This window comes from Temnothorax longispinosus, chromosome 3, assembly GCF_030848805.1.
Source record: "Temnothorax longispinosus isolate EJ_2023e chromosome 3, Tlon_JGU_v1, whole genome shotgun sequence".
NCBI classification, from domain to species: domain Eukaryota; kingdom Metazoa; phylum Arthropoda; class Insecta; order Hymenoptera; family Formicidae; genus Temnothorax; species Temnothorax longispinosus.
In genome coordinates this window covers 23764199-23774469 of record NC_092360.1, presented here as the reverse complement: position 1 = coordinate 23774469, position 10271 = coordinate 23764199, and the positions used below count along the sequence as shown (strand labels likewise).

The following is a 10271-nucleotide window of genomic DNA, read 5'->3' as shown; positions in this document are numbered from 1 at the left end:
ATGAGGGGAGAACTGTTATTAATTTTTAATAGAATATTAATCAGATACACACATTTATTCCCGGCTTCCCAAATTGTAAATTTGGATAACTCAGGAAAGAGATTAATGATGGCACATATAATTATGCAATAGGTTCAATTTAAATGAAAAGAAATAATATTTTGCACTAATTACATGCTGTATTGAAATACAGTTCTGTTTGTAAATACAGAAATAGATAAGATATGTAACATGTAATAGAAACAAGAGTTGACAGCTTAAATCCTTGTCTAGCAAGTCCAGTTCCGACAGTAGTTCCCAAACGTATGTATTTTTAATAAAATCACTTACGCCAGGCACCTCGTGCTCTCTATTCTTCTGTCTCCCTCTTCGTCCCTCTCTTTCCCCCTTTTTCTTTCTCTCCTCTTTTCTATTTCGATTAATGTAGAACTCTGACAGCCCTAATTGGGGGATGATATAATTTACTTTTTTAATACGAGAATTGATTGAGTAGCTTTGCTATGGCTAGCGATTTTTATCGTGCACATTTTATGATGTACAACAATATATATAATATTTTCACATACAACAACAATTTAAATTCGATTTAGTAGTGTAATATATATAATTAATAAAGAGAGGTATTATATATTTGTATACATACGTTAATAATTTATGTATTTGTTCAAATATGAGGAACGCTGCGCAATTTTATTATATTTAAGAGTTATATTCCTTCTGGCTATCTCAAATGTGAATAAAGTTATTATAAGGTTATTTGATATCGCGAAATATCTTTATTGTGCAATTTACAAGTTATATAACATCAAATGGTTAAATCATAACATTTTATACAAAGATAATAGACTATTTGAAAATATTAATATAACGAAGAGATAAAACAAAGATAATGATAAAACGAACGATGATATTATAGTTTACAAAGATGACTCTCTATAATACATGCAATGTATCATGCGGTATTTAATGTGTATAATATATTATACATCATTACTCACTTATCTAATGTACAATTATTTAAATTTCACAGAAAGTAGAAAATTATTTTATTGTTTTACGCGTAAACAGGATTTGATACAGAAAAATATTGTAATATTTAAAGAGAGAGAAAGAAAGAGAAAGAATTAAAAGCTATAGCCTCTCTTTGAAAAAATAACGAAATACATAACAATCTAAAACTATTATTGTATCATTTCTTTTTACATCTTATTAGAAGAACATCTTATACCTTTTCTTACAAAATTTTGGTCGAACGGTTTTAGTAAAGGATATAAACTTTGACTTAACTTAAATGACGTTAAATCGTCAAATTCCTTAATTTCATTATCAGATGACACAACGGTAATTCTTCTAGGTGTATCAGGCAAATTCCTTTCCATTGACATAGCCGTACGTAGACATCATATGTACCGACAACTTACGTCGAGGATTGCTACGTATATTTTCCTATTGGAGATTATATGGATAAATTAATAAAAATATTATTAATTTATTATCTAACGTAAATAATGGGCTATGAGAGCCGACACAAGATCTAGTGTGCGGGGATATTATATTTAGAAATACTTAGTCAGTACATTAAAACTTTAAAATAATTATTTAAACGTTTCAGCCCTAAATCGGGCCCTCTTCAGTGATCTTAGTCGAAAGCACGCATCCACGTGATGCATATACAAAGTTATCTTACGCGCGTACAAAGGTATCGCAACGGGGCTAACTAACAAAGTAAACGGGCTAGCGCAAAACGCAGGTACAATATTGGTATGGTTCGCATTATAAGAGCGTCAAGTTTGCGTTCCCAAATCTCCATGGGAGTATCGATACCATGGCGTCCAACGAATACATATCCACAGATGGAGAATGGCCATGGACGCCATAGAGACGCTTGACCGCGGTTCGCGTGGCACGCATTCTGTCGGGCCACAGTTTGCTGCCTTTTGTCTCCTTCTGCAATAGAGGACGACATTTTTCGCGGCCGATCGTCGAGCGGATACGTGCAGGACATTCGCGCTGTAATTTATCGATACTCCCATGGAGATTCGGGAACGCAAACTTGACGCTCTTATAATATATATATACATGTATTGCTAATTACTTTAATGTACCACATCATGGATATTACCTATATTATTTATCTGCATTACAGTATTGATTGTCTTCGAAAATAACAAGATGTAATAGATGATTGTGTAAATGGTAAAACTTGCAGTAGCGGTAGAAATTAATAAAAGAGGTAATTTTTAATATCTTGTAATATAAATATATTAAAGTTAGATGCATAGATAATTAAATTTATGAACTTTACAATAGTTTTATAAAATGTACATGGTAATACTTATAATTGATTATAATTTTATGTACAGTTGTAAATATTAAAAAAGAAGAATTAAAAATAGATACTACTAATTTTAAATTTTTGCAAAGTCAATATATGTTATCCTTTTTCGATATTATTATAAATTACATATTAGCACGTTGAAGTTAAAGGACATATAAAAATTAATTAGTATATTAGATTATATTAATTATAGTATAATTATTCTCTCTCATATTTCACAGTACATATTTTATAGAAGAGAAAAAAGACAAGAAAAATGAATAAGGATGTTTTAAAAAGTAACAGAGCAAAAATTGAGATTTCATATTTTACGAGACAAATACCCCAGGCATTTTAAACTCCCGCGCAGGGTAAATACATTCTTAGAGAACGTATCTCGTACTATTGTCACGGAGATTCTCAAGTATCACAAGTTGTGTGCACGGTGGATGCCTAGGATGCTAGGTGCCTAGGATTTCAGATCTTAAATCATCCCTCATATAGCCCTGACCTTGCTCCCTCTGATTATCATGTGTTTGGCTTGAAAAGAGTCGAAAAAGGCAGAGAGAAAAAAAGAGAAGACAGAGAGAAAAAGTGAGAGATAAAAAGAGAGAGATAAGCCTTAAAATAATAATTAAACTTATATTGTGCATAACACGTTTACGATGAAGATGATGATAGCGTGTTTGTTCGTAATTTTGCTTTCTCATAGAGGAAGCTTTGTTTTATTATATTTTTCAGTCTTTCTACCCCTATTTTTACTCTTTCTGATTAGATATTACAAAGTTAAAGATGATGAACAAGAGGAAAAGAAGGAGACAGAGAAAGAGAGAGATAAAGAGAGAAAAAAGAAAGAGGGCGAGAGAGAAAGAGAGAGAGAGAGAGAAGGAAGAGACGAGTAAGCCTTAAAATAAAAATTAAACATATATTGTGCGTAACTCGTCGACGATGACACAGGTGATAGCGTGTGGGTTCGTAATTTTTTTTTGTTCTCCGTGATTAGATATGACAAAGATAAAGATGACAAACGAAAGGAAAAAAAGAAGAGTTGAGAGAGACAAAGAAAAAGAAAAAAAAGGAAACAGAGAGAAAGAAAAAGAGAGAGAGAGAGGGGTAGAGAGGGGGAGAGAGAGGGGGAGAGAAAGAGAATGAGAGGGAGGTAAGCCTTAAAATAATAATTAAACTTATATTGTGTGCAACTTGTCTACGAAGATGATGATAGCGTGTTTGTTCGTGATTTTGTTATTCTTTGCGATTAGATATTGCATATATAATAATTAAAGATAATGAACAAGAGGAAAAAAAAGAGACAACGAAAGAAAGAGAAAAAGAGAGAAAAATAGAAAGAAAGGCAGGTAAGCCTTAAAATAATAATTAAACTTATATTGTGTGTAACTCGTCGACGATTAAGGGCCAATTCCACAAACGTCGGTTAACTCTTAACTTAACCTCAGGTGAACTTATCCTTTGTTTCTTTCTAATGTCCCCCTTAGAAAGAGACGAAGAGTGAGTTAACCTAAGGTTAAGAGTTAACCGACGTTTGTAGAACTGGCCCTAAGTTGGTGAAAACATGTTTCTTCGTAATGATTTTTCTCCGCGATTAGATGTGATGATAAAGTTAAAGATGATGGACAAGAGGTAAAGCAGGAGACAGAAAAAGAGAGGGAAAGAGAGAGAGAGAGAGAGAGAGAGAGAGAGAGAGAGAGAGAGAGAAAGGGAGAGGAAGAGAGGTAAGCCTTAAAATAATAATTAAACTTATATTGTGCGTAATTCGTCGACGATGAAGATGGTGATAGCGTGTGTGTTCGTAATTTCTTCGTTCTCCTTTCTTCGTTCTTGATGGATATGACAAAGTTAAAGATGACAACTAAAAGAAAAAGAAGAAAAGTCGAGAGAGACAGAGAGAAAGAAAAAGAAAGAAACAGAGAACGAGAGAGAGAGAGAGAGAGAGAGGCGGGGCCGGAGAGTTAAGAATTCACTTTCGTAATCAAAAAGATAAGAAGCTTGTTAAAAATTTTGTATATAAAAATTGTACGTATTTTTTTTTGAGGTTTTTAATTAAGGCTATAATGAAAAGTAAGACCATTATACGAGCATTAATAGATGTTACGGAAAATTCATATCTAATTTTTATATGTTTTTAATTAATTATTCAAAGTGTATTTATATCGTTGCAAAAAACATGAAATTAATTAAAATAAAGATTTTTCTGTACAAAGTCATTTGAAAGTCATGTTGTTATGTATATACCGTTAAATTTCTTAATGTGTTATTATTAAAGAGCAATAGCGTTGCAAATGTTGTTTTGTGTAATGATATAAAAAAAAAGCTAAATGGCGTGCGCGTAGCGCGCGCTTGTAATGTTCTAGTATTGTTTAAAATTACATTTCCATTTCTTATATGACCATATATAATTATATATCTACTAATATGAACAAATAAGAGGTATTTTTTCCCGGGTACATAATCATATATGCTCATATATGGCCATATATACTGATAGCAATCAAAGCAAAAAAAATGAGCATGATCTGTGTGAGGGCACATTGACCCTTCTTATCCGGCTACGGCCTTAGTTCTATAAATCAATACTATAAATTTAATATTTATTGTATTTGTTATAGAAGTTATTATTTTACCCCATCAAGAATGGATAGATCCTTTGAAAGAGTTTTACATCATTCATTTACATTACAAGAAAAAAAATTATTAGAGGTGCAACAGATGCAGTAAATTGTCAAGTCTAATAAGTACCCGCGCGTCAATACACACTATGTATACTAATTCACATTCTCAATTATGCTACTGTTATTATTTGTCATCAGACAATTATAAACATACACATAATAATTAAATACATATTATATATATATATATATATATATATATATATATATGCACATGTGTGCATAAGAATATATGTAATTTATAAAAAGCGGGTGCTTGTTAGCCTTGGTACGTTACTCCCTTCTGCTACGAACGGCCAGAAAGCATTTTCAGGCCGTATTGCTAAAGACTCTATAGACGCGGCAACGCCGCGGCACGTACGCGGCGTTGCCGCGTCTAGACCGTGCGTCCGCGTGAGCAATTCAATGGTGTGTGTATACGTATTCACACATAAAACCTGAAATTAGTTTTTCAACGTTGGTAACACTGAAACCGGAGTTTCGATGATCATATATAATTATGTATATATCTACTAATATAAACTAATACGAACTAATATAAACAAATAAAAGGTTTTTTTCCAGAGTCACTCCGATTCTCGTAGCCGCGCGAGACGTGTGCCGCCGCGCCGGCCGCGACTGGCGCGCAACCAGAGCGCTTCGGCGTGCTTCGGCCATGTTTGTGAGCAGTCGGCGCGCGACGCGAACGGCGAAAATTAGCATTGGTTGTGTAAACCGAGGATAATCCGACGGTTAATAGAGAATGCATTTTTCTCATACATGCGATATCTTCGTAATATTTATCGCGTTACATCTCGCGATATAATAGCGCTACGCACGGAGCTGCGAGCTCAGCTACCTGTCGGTTCGAATGTCGGAAGAGAACGTGAATGGGCGCATTCAGCAGACACAACTGTTGCACAAATGTTGAGTTCGTCTTATCAACACTCTGCGCTGATTGGTTGGTTCTAAAAGTAAGAGCCAATCATATTCGACTGCGACTCAGCGGCTTGGTCTGCTGAACGCGACCAATGATAACGCGATCGTCGCGGTGCGGCGGCACGCCGCCGCGCCGCCGCGACGGGCGGTGCCGACTGCTCACGAACATGGCCGAAGCGTTGGTTGTTGCGCGGCACTCGCGGGCGCAGGCTGGCAGTCGTAGTCGCCGCGCCAGACCGCGATGGACCCCATCGCGGCCGAAGTTGCCATCAAGGCATTTCGTTATATTTCTATTGCCGCAATGGCAATTTTTGTTATCGTTATTTTTGCTGCGTGTTGCAGCAAAAAAAAAAAAATCTTCGCCCCCCCCCCGCGAGATTCCGCGTTAAGGCGGCTCGGCGCTCGGTATCGCGACTATCGCGCGGGCGGACAGCCAGGTTGGCCGTTGGCAGTGTGTGTGTGTATGGTGTGTGTGTGGTCCGCGGGTGTCTCGTTTTCCTCAGGTAAAAATTTCAAAGTCCTAGCTCATTTACTCTCGGTGGGACACGAAAGGAGGATTACGCGGCGTCAGTGTTGTGTGAAAGGTAAATGAGCAATCGAATTTTTCGAAATTTTAAACCTTAGATATTAGCACGGGGATTCTCTAAACTCCTTAAAGTTTCGGTATCGTTCCGCAGCTTTTTTACCATATATAATACCTGCGCAACGATATCGAAATCGTCGTTAAGGAGTTAGAGAATCCCCGTGCAGTCCCGTTAAGGAATAGATGTGCCACTTTGTCGCGCCACAGAGAGGCCAGAGAGGCGCCACAGAGAGGCACCACAGAAGGACGCCACAAAGTGGCTGGAGTGCTAGCTGCTATATATACTGTGCTGCTAGTGCTACGTGCTACAGCTACTACACTCACAGAACAACTACACTACTGTTAGCGACTGTCGGGCACCGACCGTCAGACGTCAAATGAACGACGCCGAGTGTCGATAAAGCAGCCCGATACTTTGAAATTAAATAATGTATTATACATACAATAGTCATCTTGAAATGAAAAACGATTATTTAATTAAAATAACAGTAAATTATAGTTTTGTGTTGGCGGTAATATTTATACGAAATTTATAATAATAAATTTATAATAATAAATAATAAATTCCTTTGTGTCGAATCTGAAATCTTTTTCATAAATTTCGTATAAATATTACCGCCAACACAAAACTATAATTTACTGTTTTTAATTAAATAATCGTTTTTCATTTCAAGATGACTATTGTATGTATAATACATTATTTAATTTCAAAGTATCGGGCTGCTTTATCGACACTCGGCGTCGTTCATTTGACGTCTGACGGTCGGTGCCCGACAGTCGCTAACAGTAGTTGTGTGTAGTTGTTCTGTGAGTGTAGTAGCTGTAGCACGTAGCACTAGCTAGCAGCACAGTATATATATAGCAGCTAGCAGTGGCTGGCTAGCAGCGGTTCGAGCAGGGTGCGTACTCTCCCGTACAATTTCATCGTTTCGCGTTTCAGCGCCATCTAATAATTGCTTTCGTGAAAATGGAACTACGTAGCCAAAATTCAATATGGCGTCAGTTGAACTCAGTCACGTGAGCCGAGTCACGTACGTCGTACATAACAACGGGCAACAACGGGCAATCACCAGCAATCACGAGCATCGCGACTGATCGCAACTGATCGCAAATGAATTTGCTTGTAATGTAAGTGTTCGAAATCAACGATCGGCGGTCATCTTGTGCGGTATGGATTAATGTCATTAAAATGTCATCAAATTAATGTCATTGTTGTCGTTCTATTTTTCAGAGTCGACGACCGGCGTTTCCTCCGTCTATCTTCTACGGACGTACCTCGTTTGTCGTCCTGAACGATCGTTGCTCGAACTTTGCGTCGCCTCTCGCTTTGGCCATCGACGCATTCCACTTCCACATTCGGAAAGAACGGAAGATATTGGTAAGTTTATTATCATAAATCGAAAATTAGTGAATCCAGCGAGAATCGGCACAAATTAATGTCATTGTTGTCGTTCTATTTCATTTTTATCAGAGTCGACGACCGACTTTGGCGTTTCCTCCGTCTATATTCTACGGACGTACCTCGTTTGTCGTCCTTGATCGTTGCTCGGACTTTGCGTCAGTCTCGGCTTTGCGTTTGGGCCATCGACGCATTCCACTTCCACATTTGGAAAGAACGGAAGATATTGGTAAGTTTTATTATCATAAATCGAAAATTAGTGAATCCAGCGAGAATCGGCACAAATTATGTCATTGTTGTCGTTCTATTTTTCAGAGTCGACGACCGGCGTTTCCTCCGTCTATCTTCTACGGACGTACCTCGTTTGTCGTCCTTGATCGTTGCTCGGACTTTTGCGTCAGTCTCTCGCTTTGGCCATCGACGCATTCCACTTCCACATTTGGAAAGAACGGAAGATATTGGTAAGTTTATTATCATAAATCGAAAATTAGTGAATCCAGCGAGAATCGGCACAAATTAATGTCATTGTTGTCGTTCTATTTTTCAGAGTCGACGACCGGCGTTTCCTCCGTCTATCTTCTACGGACGTACCTCGTTTGTCGTCCTTGATCGTTGCTCGAACTTTGCGTCAGCCTCTCGCTTTGGCCATCGACGCATTCCACTTCCACATTCGGAAAGAACGGAAGATATTGGTAAGTTTATTATCATAAATCGAAAATTAGTGAATCCAGCGAGAATCGGCACAAATTAATGTCATTGTTGTCGTTCTATTTTTCAGAGTCGACGACCGGCGTTTCCTCCGTCTATCTTCTACGGACGTACCTCGTTTGTCGTCCTTGATCGTTGCTCGAACTTTGCGTCAGCCTCTCGCTTTGGCCATCGACGCATTCCACTTCCACATTCGGAAAGAACGGAAGATATTGGTAAGTTTATTATCATAAATCGAAAATTAGTGAATACAGCAAGAATCGGCACAAATTAATGTCATGTTATCGTTCTATTTTCAGAGTCGACGACCGGCGTTTCCTCCGTCTATCTTCTACGGACGTACCTCGTTTGTCGTCCTTGATCGTTGCTCGGACTTTGCGTCAGTCTCTCGCTTTGGCCATCGACGCATTCCACTTCCACATTTGGAAAGAACGGAAGATATTGGTAACGCTCGCGTAAACGTAGTACGTATTGATGCTACGGTCATTTTCTTTTTATAATTAACTTTTTTTGTTGCTTTCACACATTTCAATGTAATAATTTGTTTATCCAATATGTTAAGATATTAAATATTAACTGCGCTACATATTCGCTAAACTATATACTTTCGATAGTGCCGATAAAAATACAGTCACCGAATATTTAAACAAAATATTTATGTTAAAAGTTGACTTCAAATGTGGTTTATAGATGAATATTTTTAATGGCGACTTTCAAAGAATTATTTGGCAACGCTGCAAGCTGTGCGCTCATGTCACACTTGAGTTCATCACGTACGGTTTATTATTAACTTTTATTTTCACAAATTGTCCCTAATTTTTGCCCACATTACTCCTCACTTTGTTTCTTATTACTCATTATTATTATGAAATCTGTCTTTGATAAAAAGAAAATGTCACAATATTCTTTGATTAATGAAATTGACACTTACATTGACACTTTTGTTATCAACTTAACATTTTACAATCGGCGCTCTGAAAAGCACAGCGTTGCCATATTGTTCTGACAGTAAAATTTACTGAAAAATGAAAAATTTCTAAATACAAGACATGGAATGTAAACTAGTACTACGTTTATGCGAGCGTTACTTCTATAGTAACTTATGAGAATGCATTCGTTTACGCGGAATAAATTATCATAAGTTACTACAAAATCCCGTTTACGCGAAAGAAAATCTCGTTTACGCGAAGAAATTATCGTAAGTTACTACAAAAGTAACGCTCGCGTAAACGTAGTAGTAGTATAGGCCAATAATATTATTGTATAATAATTTATTACACGCAGAGTTGTATAACAAAGTTGTACAAAAAACATTTAGAGTTGTAATAAAAACATTTAAAACGTAAATAATAACTTTTGTACTCATATTTCAATATCCTATATTTATATATTATATTTTTTGCAAATAATTTAATTTTTTATTTTAATAATAAATGTAAGGGCCAGTTTCACCATCTCCGATTAACGTGATCCTTCGAAACTCATTCTTTGTCTCTTTTTACGAAAGAGACAAAGAATGAGTTTCGAAAGATCACGTTAATCGGAGATGGTGAAACTGGCCCTATGGATACTAAAACGTTGCGCATTTTTACCGACGGATGACGCCATTTTGCTACGTAGTTCCATTTTCACGAAAGCAATTTATTAGATGGCGCTGAA

General features: G+C 36.8%; 1 protein-coding gene across 5 annotated transcripts; it reads left to right on the top strand.

Annotated features, from left to right (window-relative positions):
• Positions 1-6137: 6137 nt before the first annotated feature.
• On the top strand, positions 6138-9953 carry LOC139810545 (uncharacterized). Of its 5 annotated transcripts, XR_011731421.1 has the most exons (7): positions 6138-6506; positions 7446-7633; positions 7737-7883; positions 8220-8365; positions 8452-8596; positions 8683-8827; positions 8912-9953. XR_011731421.1 is itself a non-coding variant. In XM_071774198.1 (5 exons), the coding sequence occupies exons 2-5, from the start codon at positions 7617-7619 to the stop codon at positions 8971-8973; spliced, it is 369 nt and encodes a 122-aa protein (XP_071630299.1). In that variant the 5' UTR covers positions 6141-6506; positions 7446-7616; the 3' UTR covers positions 8974-9953. The 5 variants fall into 5 exon arrangements, 1 of the variants encoding a protein (XP_071630299.1); XR_011731422.1 differs by lacking the exon at positions 7737-7883; XR_011731424.1 differs by lacking the exon at positions 8220-8365.
• Positions 9954-10271: the final 318 nt, after the last annotated feature.

What these genes read in the sequence shown, in the direction of transcription:
- LOC139810545 (XM_071774198.1), top strand. An exon ending in GGAAAGAACGGAAGATATTG is followed by an intron (nt 8,597 to 8,682) that starts GTAAGTTTATTA and finishes TCTATTTTTCAG; the next exon opens with AGTCGACGACCGGCGTTTCC. An exon ending in GGAAAGAACGGAAGATATTG is followed by an intron (nt 8,828 to 8,911) that starts GTAAGTTTATTA and finishes TTCTATTTTCAG; the next exon opens with AGTCGACGACCGGCGTTTCC.